General features: G+C 47.3%; 1 protein-coding gene across 2 annotated transcripts in view; it reads left to right on the forward strand.

Moving 5' to 3' along the window:
* The first annotated feature begins 6,523 nt into the window (after window positions 1-6,523).
* The window catches only part of PARD3B (par-3 family cell polarity regulator beta), a 636,273-nt gene continuing 625,208 nt past the window's right edge, over window positions 6,524-17,588 (forward strand). For both annotated transcript variants that reach the window (XM_081859338.1, XM_081859339.1), the window contains exon 1: window positions 6,524-6,794. In XM_081859338.1, the coding sequence (XP_081715464.1) occupies window positions 6,675-6,794 (120 nt within the window). In that variant the 5' untranslated portion in view covers window positions 6,524-6,674. The remainder of the gene's footprint in view (window positions 6,795-17,588) is intronic.

Genomic DNA, 17,588 nt, shown 5'->3' on the forward strand with positions numbered 1-17,588 from the left:
ACTCAACACAAGCTCCTCTGTGCCTCACTTCCAGCAACGGAATATGATGACTAGCAAAGGCCACTTATTCTGGCAGCCTACTTTTGGCCAGACACTATGTATTCAGACTTCCTTGCTTAATAGTCATGCTGTGGTCTAAACCACTGAGCCTCTTGGGCTTGCTGAAGGTTCGAATCCCCGCGATGTGGTGAGCTCCCATTGCTCTGTCCCAGCTCCTGCCAACCTAGCAGTTTGAAAGAATGCCAGTGCAAGTAGATAAAAAGGTACCACTGCGGCGGGAAGGTAAATGGCGTTTCCGTGCTCTCTGGGCCTCATCACGGTCCTCTGTGCACCAGTAGCAGTTTAGTCATGCTGGCCACCTGACCCGGGAAACTGTCTGTGGACAAACGCTGGCTCCCTCGGCCTGAAAGTGAGATGAGCGCCGCAACCCCAAAGTCACCTTTGACTGGCCTTAAGCATCCAGGGTCCTTTACCTTTTTTTTTACCTTAAGAGCCATGAGTATTTTATTTACATGTACAGTGGTACCTCGGGTTAAGTACTTAATTCGTTCTGGAGGTCCATACTTAACCTGAAACTGTTCTTAACCTGAAACACCACTTTAGCTAATGGGGCCTCCTGCTGCTGCTGCGCTGCCGGAGCACGATTTCTGTTCTCATCCTGAAGCAAAGTTCTTAACCTGAAGCACTATTCTGGGTTAGCGGAGTCTGTAACCTGATGCGTATGTAACCTGAAGCGTATGTAACCTGAGGGACCACTGTAATATATGTAACCTGAACATAGGATGGAGGGGCTCAAAGCATTCACACTTCAGCAGATCTTGTGTCCTCTTAGGTTTCCAGGGGGGGACCCAAAGCCCAGCACACTGGAAGACATACCTCTGTTCTCAAGCTTCCAGCATCAGCCAGCTTTTCCTCACAACTCTCCTCTGCACAGCCTAGTGTTCATCATCCTAGGTTCATGTGGCATCCGGAGTGGGAGAAAGGCTAACCCCCACTTCCTGGAAACCACCATCACTTCCTTGTATCTATTGCAACCTAGCTAAACTTGCCTGACCAGTTCAGCAGCCTCTCCTACCAGATTCTAACCCGCCTTGGATATAGGATGGGACTGTGACATATTACCCAGGTGAACTATACTGTACTTGGAGTCGAGAGTGGATTTCATGCTCTTTATTCAGCTCATAGTGGTGAGGAGGAATGGAAGTTCCCCTAGAATGTCTGCTTTATATACATTATTTACACAATGGGCCCCACATGATTGGCTAATTCTGGGATTCACCTGTAGGCCAATCAGGTTGTGGATTCACTTCCACCTGGAGCTGGATTAGGTGGCTCCTGTGGACCAATCAGACTGCTGCATTCTGGATCCTATTGCTTTAGGACCAATCAGACTGCTGCATTTGAATCCTATTGTTCTAGGGCCAATCAGACTGCTGAATTCTGAATCCTATTGTTCTAGGACCAATCAGACTGCTGCATTTTGGATCCTATTCAACTCAGTACATAACACCAGGAAACCCCTTCCCACTCAGCTGAGGTAGATCAATCAGGATCAGGCACTAGCTATGGGGCTACCCAACAAAATAAGAGGCCAACTAAGAACTGTTGTACAAGCAAAGGCCAGGAAAAGACTGAGACGCTTTCTGCTGCTACAGTCAGATCCACCTCTTCCTCATCATCAGTGGACTACAAGATGCACTTGTTCCTGCTCTTTGAATAGACTTCTGACCCTGAAGTTTTGCAGCCAGGATGGCCAATTCGGAATGTCTCACTGGGCCCGTCTTCATCTCATAGGAACCAGGGTGAAGGGTGGGAGTCTGGACCACGGTGCAATGCAGGGACCCATCTGGGTGGGTCTGTATGACTGGGGAGTTGGACTGTTTCTTCAGGTGTGGTAAAAAGGTAAAGGCAAAGAACCCCTGACAGTTAAGACCAGTCGCAGACGACTCTGGGGTTGCAGCGCTCATCTCGCTTTACAGGCCGAGGGAGCCGGCATTTGTCCGCAGACAGTTTTTCCAGGTCAGGTGGCCAGCATGACTAAGCCACTACTGGCGCAATGGAACACCAAAACCAGAGCAGCGCACGGAAACGCCATTTACCTTCCCACCGGAGGTACTTATCTACTTGCACTTTTTGGTGTGCTTTCAAACTGCTAGGTTGGCAGGAACTGGGACTGAGCAACGGGAGCTCACTCCATCACAGGGATTCGAACCACTGACCTTCTGATTGGCGGGCCCAAGAGGCTCAGTGGTTTAGACCACAGCGCCACCCGTGTCCCTTCAGGTGTGGTAGTCATGTTCAATGACTAGTAATGCAATCCTAAACATGCCTACTCAAATGTAAGTCCTATTGAATTCAATCGGTCTTACTCTCAGGCAAGCAGTTAGGATCGCAGCCTTGGTTGGCATCATCATCAGAGTAGCTTCAGAGTGCTGGAAGTGTTTTAATACCTGTTTGTGTCATAGTAGGTAAGAGCAGCATTAAAAAAATAAAACTTCTTTGCTTAGGGTTAAAACTTCTGAATAGGCCTGGGGAAATAGAAAAGGTATTTGTATGAGATGTGAAAAAAATCACATGAGCACCAAATGAGCCTCTGTAGGAATCATAGAATCATAGAGTTGGAAGAGACCACAAGGGCCATCGAGCCCAACCCCCTGCCAAGCAGGAAACACCATCAGAGCACTCCTGACATATGGTTGTCAAGCCTCTGCTTAAAGACCTCCAAAGAAGGAGACTCCACCACACTCCTTGGCAGCAAATTCCACTGTCGAACAGCTCTTACTGTCAGGAAGTTCTTCCTAATGTTTAGGTGGAATCTTCTTTCTTGTAGTTTGGATCCATTGCTCCGTGTCCACTTCTCTGGAGCAGCAGAAAACAACCTTTCTCCCTCCTCTATGTGACATCCTTTTATATATTTGAACATGGCTATCATATCACCCCTTAACCTCCTCTTCTCCAGGCTAAACATGCCCAGCTCCCTTAGTCGTTCCTCATAAGGCATCGTTTCCAGAACATCTCACAGGCTAGGCTAGGTGCCACCACCAAGAAGGCTCACATCCTTCTTTCACTTCATACAGTGGAACAACCTCCAGCAATAAATTCAGTTAATTCAGCGATCATGTACTTTGGACCCAAACAATGTGGTTTTAAAGGTCAATACCCGCACTTGGAACTGTGCCAGGAAACAAACCCAAAGCCACTTCAGCTGTTTCTAGGAATGAGGAAATGTACCGTACTTCCACATGACCAAGTGTGACCCTGCTTTCTTCCTTAAAAAAGCAACTGAATACCAATGGTAATGGGAACATGGTCTATAACAGTGAATGAGACAGTACCCCATCAATCACAGTCTACCCTTGCCTGCCTGCCTTCTTGCTTACAGCCAGTGAGGGGGTAACTCTGCCTATCTTTGGTTCTGGCTTCATGTTCTGTTTGCCAGCCTACCAGTTCCAATGGGTGCCAAACTATTCTAAGTAACCCTGTGTCTTCAAAGGTTAAGTCGATTACCACCAGAGAGAGGGACTGCTCTGTGGTGGCACCCTGGTTGTGGAATACCATCCCAAGACAAGAAAAAGAACCTCATCACCAGTTTCATTAACCTTCAAGCAGCAGGCCAAGACAGTGTTAATCTCCTGAGCTTTTAATCATCCATTTTCTTTTGCTGCTATTTTACTCATAGAGATTTTATGGTTTCTGTACATTGTTGTTGTTGTCATTCTAAATAGTTGACTGTTAAGTCACATTAAACATTTTAAGGAAAATAATGTAGGGTGCTAGTTAGTTTGGATGTTGTTGGGTTTTTTTAAAAAAAACTGGGAGTACAGTTATGATTGATGACAGCTTCTACAAACCATATTGCCTTCACAGTGGGATTTATTTCTGAGTAAATGTATTGCATTGCACACCTCTTATGTAGGGCATGTGCAGAATCCTTTAATAGAATGAAACCCTTCCAGCTGCTCACCAACCTTCCTTTTTCAGTGCATTTCTTTCACCCTAAGGAGCAATGGTTGTTCTGTGAAAGCAACGCAAAACTGCTCCATCAAAATGGTCAGAGCACCTATTTGCCAGAATAGCCTTTGCAGTCCCTATGCGTGCTGACTCCAGACTTTTAGTGCCTGAAGGTTTACATTGGGATCTGCTGCCTGTGGATCCCGCTGCCTGAGGCTGTTGCCTCACCCTGCCTCATGCATGGGCCGGCCCTGCTTATTGCCATGGGAAGTATGCATACTATTGCCACCAGGCCATACTTGTGAATGTGGTGCGACTTAATTGCCACATAAAGGGATGCGGGTGGCGCTGTGGGTTAAACCACAAAGCCTAGGACTTGCCGATCAGAAGGTTGGCGGTTCGAATCCCCACGATGGGGTGAGCTCCTGTTGCTCGGTCCCTGCTCCTGCCAACCTAGCAGTTCGAAAGCATGTCAAAGTGCAAGTAGATAAATAGGTACCGCTTTATAGCGGGAAGGTAGACGGCGTTTCCGTGTGCGGCACTGGTGCTGGCTCGCCAGTTGCAGCTTCATCACGTTGGCCACGTGACCCGGAAGTGTCTTCGGACGGCGCCGGCTCCCGGCATCTTGAGCGAGATGAGCGTGCAACCCTAGAGTTGGTCACGACTGGCCCGTACGGGCAGGGGTACCTTTAATTGCCACATAAAGGGACGTGGGTGGCGCTGTGGGTTAAACCACAGAGCCTAGGGCTTGCCGATCAGGAGGTTGGTGATTCGAATCCCCGCGATGGGGTGAGCTCCCGTTGCTCGGCCCCTGCTCCTGCCAACCTAGCAGTTCGAAAGCAAGTCAAAGTGCAAGTAGATAAATAGGTACCACTCAGGCGGGAAGGTAAACGGCGTTTCCGTGCGCTGCTCTGGTTCGCCAGAAGCGGCTTAGTCATGCTGGCCACATGACCCAGAAGCTGTACGCCGGCTCCCTCGGCCAATAAAGCGAGATGAGTGCCACAATCCCAGAGTCAACTGGACCTAATGGTCGGGGGTCCCTTTACCTTTAATTGCCACATAAACACACAGGGTTTGCACAGTCCCACAGCTGGCGAATGTGAGGAAGATCACAGAAAGCAGGCTAACCTCTCCGGGTCAACTCGGCTGGTTCGCATTGTCTGTTAACAAATAGTAATCTGCGCTAAGGAGAAATCTGCAAAGCTAAGCAGGCTCCGGTCCGGTTTCAAATCGGATGGGGGAACCGCGTGTTAAGATTCCTGCAGGGGTTGGACTAGACGACCCTTTCCTCCCTTCCAACTCTATGGAAGAATACACACGCGCTTTCAGAACTGGGATCTGTAAATGCGGAAGATTTGCTTTGCTGCAGTCCGTGCAGCGTCAAAGTCTGCCTGCAACACTTCACATCTGCTCGTGTCTTGGAAGGCAACACTGTATTTAAAAATGTCAACAAAGTTTCGGAAGAAACAAAATCGCAACTTGGTGGGAAGCAAATCAAGCAGCGGGTCGTTTCCCTCTGCCTCGCCTCGCCTTGCCGAGAGGACTTGTTGCTGCGGTGCTACGGAGCTGGCATTTAAAACGCTCGCGGCAGGAGGAGGAGGAGGAGGAGGAGGAGCGGGAGGGCGGCCGGCCGGCCCCGGAGGTGTCCGCGGCCCCTTTAAGCTGTTGCCGTTGCTGCGGGAGGAAGCCAAGCCCGCGCGCAAACCTTGCGCGCCCCCCACGACCGAGAGCCGTGCCTTCCCTTCCCTTCCCGGGGTGCCTGGTGCGCTGAGCCGCGAGGAGTCGGGTGGAGAGACCCGGGCAGGGCGCGCGGGAGTCGGGGCGCCCAGGCAGCTGCCCCACAGAGAGGGGGCGGGCGGCGGGAAGGAAGGAAGGAAGGAAGGAAGGAAGGAAGGAAGGAAGGAACCCCCCCCCTGCCGTTCCCAAGCTGCCCTCCCTCCGAGCCCGAGGTGCCTCGCCGCGTTGGCGCGCCCCTCTCCAAGGCTCGGCCTGCGCTTCTTTCCCTGGGGCGCACAGACGCTTTCCAATCTCTCCCTTCCGGTTTGGGCCGCCTCCTCCGCCTCTGGGGAAGCAGCCTGGGGGGAAGGCTCGGCGGGGTGGGGAGCCAAGGGCCGCCCTTTTCCTTCGCCCTCGGGGTCGCCGCCGCTGCGCGCCTTCGCCGCTTCCCAACTCCCTCCCAGCCGCCGCTTGCGTTTGAGCGCGCAGGAGACGGAGGCCGCGCGCTCGCCGCCGCCACCACCCTCCTCTCTCTTCCCCCTCCGTGGTGCGTGCAGCTGGCTTCCATAGGGCAGACCCAGTCTGCCTCGATCCCTCCTTCCCTCACTCTGCCTCTTTCTCTCCCTCTCCATTGGAGAACTCGCGTGTGACCTTTGTTGCCGTTGCGCTTTGCCTTCAGGGCTGCTTGGCCTGCTTCCATCTCCCGGGCCTGTTTCCCTCCCTCCAGCAGTTCTGGCCCTCTTTCCTTCTCTCTCTCTTTTTCTCCCCCTTCCTTAAACACCTGCTGCTGCTCAGAGGAGCTTTTAGTTTTTCCTCTCCCCCCCCCCATTGCCCCCCAAACAGTGAGCCTTAGGATCTGCTTTAAGAGTTGGAAAGTGAATGTTATTTTGCTCGCTTTGCTGGCAAGGCTGCCCACATATCTCTCCTCCCTGCCCCCCCCCCCAATCATTTCCTTTTGAAACCCAACAACAACAACAGGCCTCTAAATAGGTTTTTATTTGGATGAGATGAAAGTGACGGTTTGCTTTGGCAAGACGGGGATTGTGGTTCCCTGTAAAGATGGACAGATCCCGGTTAGAGACTTAACACAGCAGGCTCTCCAGAGATACCTGAGAACCAAAGAAAAGGTAAGGGATGTTCTTTACCTGTAACAAGGCAAGGCAAAGTCGCCTCCTGTGGCTTCTGCCTGCAAGGTGATTGCATGCATCCTTCTGCTGCATGAGTACATATTTTGAGACGGAAGCGCATTGCCAGTTGCTTGAATGGCCTTTTCATGTAGATGGTAGACTGCTGTCAAAAATGACACCACAGCACAAGATGAGAGATGGGATTGTGATGTTCCATGTCAATTTCCCTTCATAAATGTTGCTTATAAACATATTGTCTGGTTTTCCTTTAAGGGGAAAAAAAAACCACCTGTTGTGTTTTATGTGTGGCTGAAGTGTTTATAAAGGCAAAACGTTAGTTGCAAATAGCAATGCCAAACTTTTATTTTATTTATTAGATTTATATAGCACCATCGTAAGATTTCCCTGGGAGCGGATAGGTTGTCCAGCCAATAGCAGCTCTTGGGTACAAGGAAGACAAGAGGTTGCAAATAATATTCAGAACAGCACTGCCAAATATGTTTGTAGGAATTGTTACAATCGGAAGGTTAGACATACAGCTCTATTTTGTTTACCGCTTCAACGGGCCTTTATTCTAATTTAAGTGTCCTGGGTTTTGCAGTGCCGCTAACTTCCATGTTAACATAGCCATTTTTCTTCTTCGTTTCTGAGCTACTTACCACAGGTGACTAAAGATTCCTAAACTGAAGGGCTATAAACTTGTTAAAGTCTGCATCACTGGACTTGTCTGTCACTTTCTAGCATTCGTTATGATTTTGCCAAGCTGATGGCCAGCAAAACCAACCTCCTTGTGATGAATGATCTTCACCCAGTCTGTAGCATCTAACAGCAATTGCTATGTGGGTCCATCTCCGTCCGTCTCGTTTTGAGTTCTCGCGCTGCCCTGCATTCCTGGCAACTGGATGGTGGCTAACAGATTAGGGTTGAATCCTGACAAGACAGAAGTACTGTTTTGGGGGGACAGGAGGCGGGCCTCCCTGGTCTTGAATGGGGTAACTGTGCCCCTGAAGGACCAGGTGCACAGCCTGGGAGTCATTCTGGACTCACAGGTGTCCATGGAGGCACAGGTCAATTCTGTGTCCAGGGCAGCTGTTTATCAGCTCCACCTGGTACACAGGCTGAGACCCTACCTGCCCGCAGACTGTCTCGCCAGAGTGGTGCATGCTCTAGTTATCTCCTGCTTGGACTACTGCAATGTGCTCTATGTGGGGCTACCTTTGAAGGTGACCCAGAAACTACAACTAATCCAAAATGTGGCAGCCAGACTGGTGACTGGGAGCGGCCGCCGAGACCATATAACACTGGTCTTGAAAGACCTAGACTGGCTCCCAGTACATTTCCGAGCACAATTCAAAGTGTTGGTGCTGACCTTTAAAGCCCTAAATGGCCTCGGTCTAGTATACCTGAAGGAGCGTCTCCACCTCCATCGTTCTGACCGGACACTGAGGTCCAGCGCCGAGGGCCTTCTGGTGGTTCCCTCGCTGCGAAAAGCCAAGTTACAGGGAACCAGGCAGAGGGCCTTATCGGTAGTGGCACCCGCCCTGTGGAACGCCCTCCCACCAGATGTCAAAGAGAAAAATAACTACCAAACTTTTAGAAGACATCTGAAGACAGCCCTGTTTAGGGAAGCTTTTAATGTTTAATAGATTATTATATTTTAGTGTTTTGTTGGAAGCTGCCCAGAGTGGCTGGGGAAGCCCAGCCAGATGAGCGGGGTATAAATAATAAATTATTATTATTATTATTATTATTATTATTATTATTATTATTATTAACTGCTGGAAGAGAAATGGTGAAGTCACCAAAAATGGGATGGCTGAGCTCCATGTGCCTTTTAATGTTGTAGGCTGGGCAGAGAGCAGAGAGCATCCAGGTGGGGGAAGTTGCTTTGAGTCCACCTTGAAACTGGAGAACATGCTCTGTCCCTGTGCTGTTTTCCTCTTGTCATTCATACAAGACTGACTGGCATAGCTGCTGCCTCTGGTTCCTTCTTCTGAAGATCCCAGTATGTTGGATGGTGTGGAAGTGGGTGGGTCAGAGGTAAGCCTCTGTTGTGTCTTGGCTCCAAGAGATGGGTTGGGAATGTGTGGCCCACCAGAGGGTGTTGGACTTGGTATCCCATCAGCCCCAGCCACCGTAGCCAGTGACTGGAGTTGTATCATCTAGACAGCTGCTGGTTCCTTGCTCTAGGATGATCATCAAATTCTGCTCTCTTTCTTATACAGATCGTTTCATGTTCCAGCTGAGTTACTACTTGTGAACCTTTTCTATTTTTAAAGTATCTCTTTTGTTCATGTCATGTCTTACACCAAAAGGGATACCTTACTATAGGGAAAACAAAATAAAAAAAATATCCTTCCAGTAGCACCTTAGAGACCAACTCAGTTTGTTATTGGTATGAGCTTTCGTGTGCATACACACGTCTTCAGATACCAAACTACAGTGGTACCTCGGGATGCGAATGGGATCCATTCTGGAGCCCCGTTCGCATCCCAAAGCAAACGTAACCCGTGTCCGTGCGTCTGCGCATGCGCGGGTCACGTTTCGGCACTTCCGCGCATGCACATGACGTCATTTTGACATTCTGCGCATGCGCGCGTGGCAAAACCCGGAAGTAACGCGCTCCGTTACTTCCTGGTTGCCGTGGAGTGCAACCCGAATTTGCCTAACCCGAAGCGTATTCATCCCGAGGTATGACTATACAGGGGTCAGCAAACTTTTTCAGCAGGGGGCCGGTCCACTGTCCCTCTGACCTTGTGGGGGGCCAGACTGTGTTTTTTAAAAATAATAATGAACAAATTCCTATGCCCCACAAATAACCCAGAGATGCATTTTAAATAAAAGGACACATTCTACTCATGGAAAAACATGCTGATTCCCAGACCGTCCGCGGGCTGGATTTAGAAAGCGATTGAGCTGGATCCAGCCCCCAGACCTTAGTTTGCCTACCCATGCCTTACTACAATGAGTTGCTGGCTCTGATAAATGGAGAACCCTTTTCATTGTTAGTAGAGCGGCGAATATGTATGTCCATTGTGCGGGAAATCGGGGTTTGATTCCCCAATGGCAAGTGTTTCTTACTGGACCAGGACTATAGCTCAGTGGTAGAATGCATTCTTTATAAACCATGCCAAGTCCAATGCTTGGCAAGGCTGGATGCAGAATTGTATGTTTTAGGTTTGGGACATCCCTCTGCTCAATGATAGGCAAGATCTGTGTTGAGAATACAGTGGTACCTCAGGTTAAGTACTTAATTCATTCCGGAGGTCCGTTCTTAACCTGAAACTGTTCTTAACCTGAAGTGCCACTTTAGCTAATCGGGCCTCCTGCTGCTGCCGCACCGCCGGAGCCCAATTTCTGTTCTTATCCTGAAGCAAAGTTCTTAACCTGATGCACTGTTTTTGGGTTAGCGGAGTGTGTAACCTGAAGCGTATGTAACCCGAGGTACCACTGTATAGGGCTAGATATATCAGACAGCTTTGTATGTTCATCTTATAGCCATACTTAAAGTAGAAGCATCACACTAATTGAAAACAAACCATTGAGTAGCAAAAAATGATCATAGAATCATAGAATCATAGAGTTGGAAGAGACCACAAGGGCCATCGAGTCCAACCCCCTGCCAAGCAGGAAACACCATCAGAGCACTCCTGACATATGGTTGTCAAGCCTCTGCTTAAAGACCTCCAAAGAAGGAGACTCCACCCCACTTCTTGGCAGCAAATTCCACTGTCGAACAGCTCTTACTGTCAGGAAGTTCTTCCTAATGTTTAGGTGGAATCTTCTTTCTTGTAGTTTGGAACCATTGTTCCGTGTCCGCTTCTCTGGAGCAGCAGAAAACTTGTACATGAACAGTTTGGAGATTCATGAGGTTTGATGGTTGATTTTGGCCTTCCAACTGGTCTTTCATATGATAATAAAGTTTCCTGCCTTGATTTTTGCCATGAAACATTTGTAAACACAAATCGCCCCTCCCAGTCCTCTTCCTCCTCCACCATAATGGGTGGTTGCTATTTCAGATTGTTTATTGAGCTGCTAAACATACGTTATACTCCGCTGTGTTAAATATGGGTATAATAAAGAAGGTAAAGCAGTAGGGCATAAAGGGAGTGGTGTATTTGGTAAACAGTTGTGATGGCGTGCATATTTACTTATAGATCAGGGCGGTCCAACTTTTTATATCAAATGGGTACTTCAACATGGAACCCGCTGGCTGCATACTGCTGTGTTGTGCAGGGTTGCAGAGTCAGGCCAAAATTTGATGCTCCTATCCAGCCCTCGTTCTGCTTTCCCAAAGCTGGGCAAGTGATGCACTGGGCTTTGGGAAAGCGTTGCGAAGCTCTGGCAGAGCCCTAGAGCAGGCTTCCTCAAACTCGGCCCTCCAGATGTTTTGAGACTACAATTCCCATCATCCCTGACCACTGGTCCTGCTAGCTAGGGATCATGGGAGTTGTAGGTCAAAAACATCTGGAGGGCCGAGTTTGAGGAAGCCTGCCCTAGGAAGGATGCGGGAGGACTCTAGGACTCTGTCAGATGTTTCTGAGGGCTCCGAAGAAAGACCTTGGAGGGCCACATGTGGTCATTGGGCCACCCTGCCTTAGATGCCCCTCAGAGTCCTTTGTTCCCAAATCAATGTGTGTTTGGGCCAGTGTGGTCTTTTCCAAGCTTCTACAAATGCTTGATCAGTGCTTTTTTCTTTCTCTTTTAAAAACAAGCACATGCTGATGATGTAAATCAGGTCCTCTGCAAGTGTTTCATTTTTATTGCTCTGTTAACACCATAAATCCTAGACACCTGTGTGCCGTGTGATTGATTTAGAAGAGAGCTGATTACAGACACATTTCCCTTCTTGATAATGCTGCTTCACAAGCTGAGTATTCTTTCATCCACAAGATGCAACATCAGTGTAGGTGGTTGAGAAAGAGCCCTAGGAAACACTACTAAGTTTTTTCTTCTTCCGTTGACAAGGAAATACCTTGTATTTTATGCTGATTACAATGCATTACAATTTGTGCGCCAGCTATGAATTATTTGTGTATGAAACAATGTATTGTAATCACTGTGCCTATGTTTTGAGTTCCGAAAGATATACCATAATCTCTTTCAGAACTTACCTTAGAGTTCCAGCTTTGGTGATGTGTTTAAAGTTTTGCATGTACCACCTATGAAAGAAATAGGGGGCTTGGAATAGGGGCCTGTGGTAAATGTAACTCTGTGACAAAAGTCCAGGAAATTACCATATTTTTTGCTCTATAAGACTCACTTTTTCCCTCCTAAAAAGTAAGGGGAAATGTGTGTGCGTCTTATGGAGCGAATGCAGGCTGCGCAGCTATCCCAGAAGCCAGAACAGCAAGAGGGATTGCTGCTTTCACTGCGCAGCGATCCCTCTTGTTGTTCTGGCTTCTGAGATTCAGAATTTTTTTCCCTTGTTTTCCTCCTCAAAAAACTAGGTGCGTCTTATGGTCTGGTGTGTCTTATAGAGCAAAAAATACGGTAATTCTACAGCAGGCATGCCCAACAGATCGATCGTGATCCACCACTGGTTGATTGCAGGGGGTTCCTGGTCGATCGTGGTCAATCTTTGGACCCTTAACAACCCCCCCCAACACCCCCCCCCCCGCACTCTGGCTCCTTACAAAAAGCTCAACTCTGATCCATTCTCCAATGACAATGTGTAGATCACTGTCTGTTGTTTTTTAATATATACTGTGAGTAGATCGCTGTCTCTTGAGAGTTGGATGTGAGTGGTGGGGACCTATGGCCCTTCAGATGTCTTGGGCTGTAGCATCCATCAGGATGGCATCTTGATTGTCGTACTGATTGCAAATGTGTGCATCCTCTTCACAAGAATCTGGGATGCAGTCTGAGTTATGTGTGGGAAGTTCCATTCAATTAAATGTCCCTCTTAAGCAATGCTTCCAGGGGAGGAAAGATGAAGATTCAGCTTCTCCTGTCTTTGATAAATGTTTGAGTTATTAGTGTATAGCATCCAAAGTGCCTGGTTATTTATCTAAGCCTAAATTGTCACTGTTAATTACGATGGTAAAACAAACAGTCAAACTTCCTCATAAGTTTGTTTCACGAGGGAGCAAGAAGTTAGGGAAGCCAAAACAAACATTCCAGAGACCTGAAAAATTCAGGTCAAACTTCTTGCGAGAGATTCTCAAAAAAACCTGCATTGTTCGCTATAATACAGATGGGATGTTCTTCTCTTGTACTATCCATATGGAGACAAATTCTGAAACAGAAAAAAGCAATATTAAAATGAAGCCTCTTGTCAGGTATAAGGAGGCATAGGAAAGTGAATAGTTACTACTAGTTAGACGCCATAATCCCAGGCAGGAGTTTTTGAATGGTGAGCCAGATCTGAATCCTAAGGTAATTTATCTGGTCTCACATTTTAATAAAGGTACAATTAAAACATTCTCAACATGTAAGAAATAGAAGTGCTGGTTTTATTACAGAGCCTGATTACAGTGGTGCCCCACAAGACGAACGCCTCGCAAGACGGAAAACCCGCTAGACGAAAGGGTTTTCCGTTTTGGAGGCGCTTCGCTAAACAAATTTCCCTATGGGGTTGCTTCGCAAGACGAAAAAATCTTGCGAGTTCCCGCGGTTTTTTTTTCGCTTCCCCCCCCTTTCCTAAGCCGCTAAGCCGCTTATCAGCTGTTCCGCTGATAAGCCGCTTAACAGCTGATCGCTAAAAGCCGCTAGACCGCTAATAGCGCTAATCCGCTAAGCTGTCAATGGGCTTGCTTCGCAAGACGAAAAAACCGCTAAACGAAGAGAATTGCGGAACGGATTCTTTTCGTCTTGTGAGGCACCACTGTACTTGTGAGACATTCAATTTTGTGTGGCAAACAGAATGGTCTCTAAGACAGGGGTCAGCAATCTTTTTTCAGCTGTGGGCCGGTCTACCATCCCTCAGAGCATGTGGGGGGCCGGACTATATTTTGAAAAAAAAAAAAAAGAACAAATTACTATGCCCCACAAATAACCCAGAGATGCATTTTAAAGAAAAGGACACATTCTACTCATGTAAAAACACGCAGATTCCTGGGCCGTCCGCAGGACAGATTGAGAAGGCGATTGGGCTGCATCCGGCCCCCGGGCCTTAGGTTGCCGAAAACTGAAATTAGCCATGCCTGATCTAAACCAGGTGGTCTCTAACAGATAAATAGCTATTTGGAATTCGGGGAAAGTGTGGGACATTTCAATGAGAGGCCACAACTACTTTTAGGCTGAACTTTGACTAGTGCAGTGGTACCTCGGTTCTCAATAATAAATAATAATAATAAATTTTATTTATATCCCGAAGCTGGGCTCAGGGCGGCTAACAACACTAAAACAGTGCAACATTATAAAAACATAAAAATTAATTAAAATCAAAATTGATGGCAACCATAAACTAAAGTTTTGTAAAGATTGCCATAGGAGGGAGTCAGGCTGCGCCCTGACCAAAGGTCAGGTGGAACAGCTCTGTCTAGCAGGCGCTGCGGAAAGATGTCAAGTCCCGCAGGGCCCTAGTCTCTTGTGACAGAGCGTTCCACCAGGTCGGAGCCGCACCTGAAAAAGCCCTGGCTCTAGTTGAGGCCAGCCTAACCTCTCTGTGGCCTGGGACCTTCAAGATGTTTTTATTTGAAACTTAATCCATTCCAGATATCCGTTCCAAACCAAAGCATTCCAAAACCGAGGTGCGCTTTCCCATAGAAAGTAATGCAAAATGGATTAATCCATTCCAGACTTTTGAAAACAACCCCCAAAACAGCAATTTAACATGAATTTTACTCTCTAACGATACCATTGGTCCATAAAACGAAAGCAATAATCAGTGTACTGCAGTCACACAATCAAGCAAGCAAGCAAGCAAGCAAGCAAGCAAGCAATCAGTAGCTGAGGAGGGTTCCACACAGTCACAAAAACGAAACAAAAAAGCTGCAAAAACAAAAACGCATAATAAATAGCAAAAACAGACAGACCTCAGCATAGCACTCAGATCAGAAGCGTGACACTCAAAAACAGAGCATGTTCAGCTTCCGAAAAAGGTTCACAAACCAGAACACTTACTTCCGGCTTTGCAGTGTTTGGGTTCCAAGTTGTTTGAGTACCAAGGCGGTTGAGAACCAAGGTACCACTGTATGGGATTATCACTCCCAGCTCTACAACTTGTTAAAAAGTTACCAGTGAGCTTATTAAAGCTGAACAACCAGAATTCTTACCTTTTTGCTGCACTTCTTAATATCTTCAATTGCTCATAGGTGGGAATAAGTAGAAAGTAGCCAGCAAGCCTGTCTCTCAGCATTGAGCTGCAATGTTTTTTTTGTCATGGAGAGCGTTCCCCAAACAAGGAAAAAGTAACTTGTCTAAGCTTATTAAAGGTAAAGGTAAAGGAACCCCTGACTGTTAGGTCCAGTCGCGGACGACTCTGGGGTTGCGGCGCTCATCTCGCTTTATTGGCCGAGGGAGCCGGCGTACAGCTTCCGGGTCATGTGGCCAGCATGACTAAGCCGCTTCTGGCGAACCAGAGCAGCGCACGGAAACGCCGTTTACCTTCCCGCTGGAGTGGTACCTATTTATCTACTTGCACTTTGACGTCCTTTCGAACTGCTAGGTTTGCAGGAACTGGGACCGAGCAACGGGAGCTCACCCCATTGCGGGGATTTGAACTGCCGACCTACCTGTCATTCGGATCCTTCCTGTCATTTTGTCCAATTCTGCATAGTCCATTATTTCCGTCTGCCATTCTTCTTTCGCTGGAATTTCTTCTTGTTTCCATTTCTGGGCTAACAATACTCTTGCTGCAGTTGTTGCATATTTAAAAAAAACAATTTAACATTTTGCCTATTAACCACCCGCATCCCTTCAAAGCTTATTAAGGCGTACTAAATTGAAATGGGTGAACTGATTGAACTCTTGATGTGTACGGCATGTATACACCAAGCTGTACCTAGCTGGGAAAGGACCATTTGCAAGTAAAAACTATATGGGCAGTGTTGTGCTCTTGCTACCTGTAGAGACAAATATTCGGGCATTCAGAGGCACATTGCTCACTAGCAGCCTTCCTTACATAGTCAAGATATGGCCTGCGAGCCAAAGTGTTGTGTGCGCTGATCTGTTCACCTTCATGGTCTTGACCTTCCTGAATCTCTCAGGGTCTTTTGGACTGGCACCCACAAGGGAGTCCTGGAAGTTAATATTATACCCTTCTTTAAATGATTTTATAGTGGGGAAATAAATAATAATAATAATAATTTTATTATTAAAACAAAACAAATTCCTTCCAGTAGCACCTTAAAGACCAACTAAGTCAGTTCTTGGTATGAGCTTTCGTGTGCATGCACACTTCTTCAGATACCATGACCAAGAACTGACTTAGTTGGTCTTGATACCAAGAACTGACTTAGTTGGTCTTTAAGGTGCTACTGGAAGGAATTTGTTTTGTTTTGACTATGGCAGACCAACACGGCTACCTATCTGTAACTAATTTTATTATTGATACCCTGCCCATCTGGCTGGGTTTCCCCAACCACCCTGGGCAGCCTACAGCACATACAAAATGGCAAAACATCAGACATTAAAAATTTCCCGAAACAGGGTTTCCTCCTTCAGGTGTCTTCTAAAAGTCAGATACCCCGTTCAGGACCAGGGAGTCCCTCAGACCTGCCCGCCCCCTGTCCCCCCAAAACAGTAGGAAAGGAAAAAGCATTAAAAGGTCATTGAATGGGCAACATTTTTGAAGACGTTGCTTTACTGAAATTGTTTATAAAAGGCAAAGTAGTATTATTATTTTTAATTGGGGCCTGTAGGATAAACAACACATACTCTGAATTATGTATGTGAACAAATCATACAGTTTTTTATAGAAGTCTTGTTTAAGCTTGTATTATGTCCTTGCCGCTTACTACTTTATGCCTGTATAATGTATATTTTTGCATAGTATTTATGTGACTATGAAATATTACTGCCACCAAGCACAAGTGCTTTCCTCTAGCACATATTGTGTTGGCATGCGCATGGATGGCACCAGCCAATAACTTGTTTTCACAAACTGCATGGTGAAGTGGGCTGGAGAAGACGTTGCCCCTACTGCCCACACCTCCCTTAGGTAGGCTTCCTCCATGCTTGTGAGAGACCAAAACAGAAAACGAAACAAATCTGCCATTATCTCTTCTCAAGTGATAGTCACAATTTGGAAACAGAATGCTGCTAAACCTGGAGGAGGGTGGCTATATTTAGCCCGTCTTTCCAGACTTCATCAAAACAGAGTGCCTTTGTAAGACTGATAGCCTTGTTTCTAACAGGGTTATTATTATTTTTTTAACGTTGCTGAAAAGTGAAGTTTTCTCATCACTGCCCTGTAATAATTCCAGTCTCAAAAGAGCATCTGCAATGCTGGTGTTTTTATGAAGTTCTTTATGCACGGGTGTATGTGCATGACTGTGTGATAGCTCAGTTACTGGAGCATGGAGACTCTTAATCTCAGGGTCAGGGCTGTCTTAAGCATTTCCGGCGCCGTGGTGCAAAGATCCCTCCAGCGCCCCACCCCCCGTTTACCAGAGTTGTCAACCACAGAGCCTAGGACTTGCCGATCAGAAGGTTGGTGGTTCGAATCCCCGCGACGGGGTGAGCTCCCGTTGCTCGGTCCCTGCTCCTGCCCACATAGCAGTTCGAAAGCATGTCAAAGTGCAAGTAGATAAATAGGCACCGCTCCAGCGGGAAGGTAAACGGCGTTTCCGTGCGCTGCTCTGGTTCGCCAGAAGCAGCTTAGTCATGCTGGCCACATGACCCGGAAGC

The sequence above is a fragment of the Podarcis erhardii genome, assembly GCF_964252035.2.
Source record: "Podarcis erhardii genome assembly, chromosome: 1".
Taxonomy (NCBI): Eukaryota; Metazoa; Chordata; class Lepidosauria; order Squamata; family Lacertidae; genus Podarcis; species Podarcis erhardii.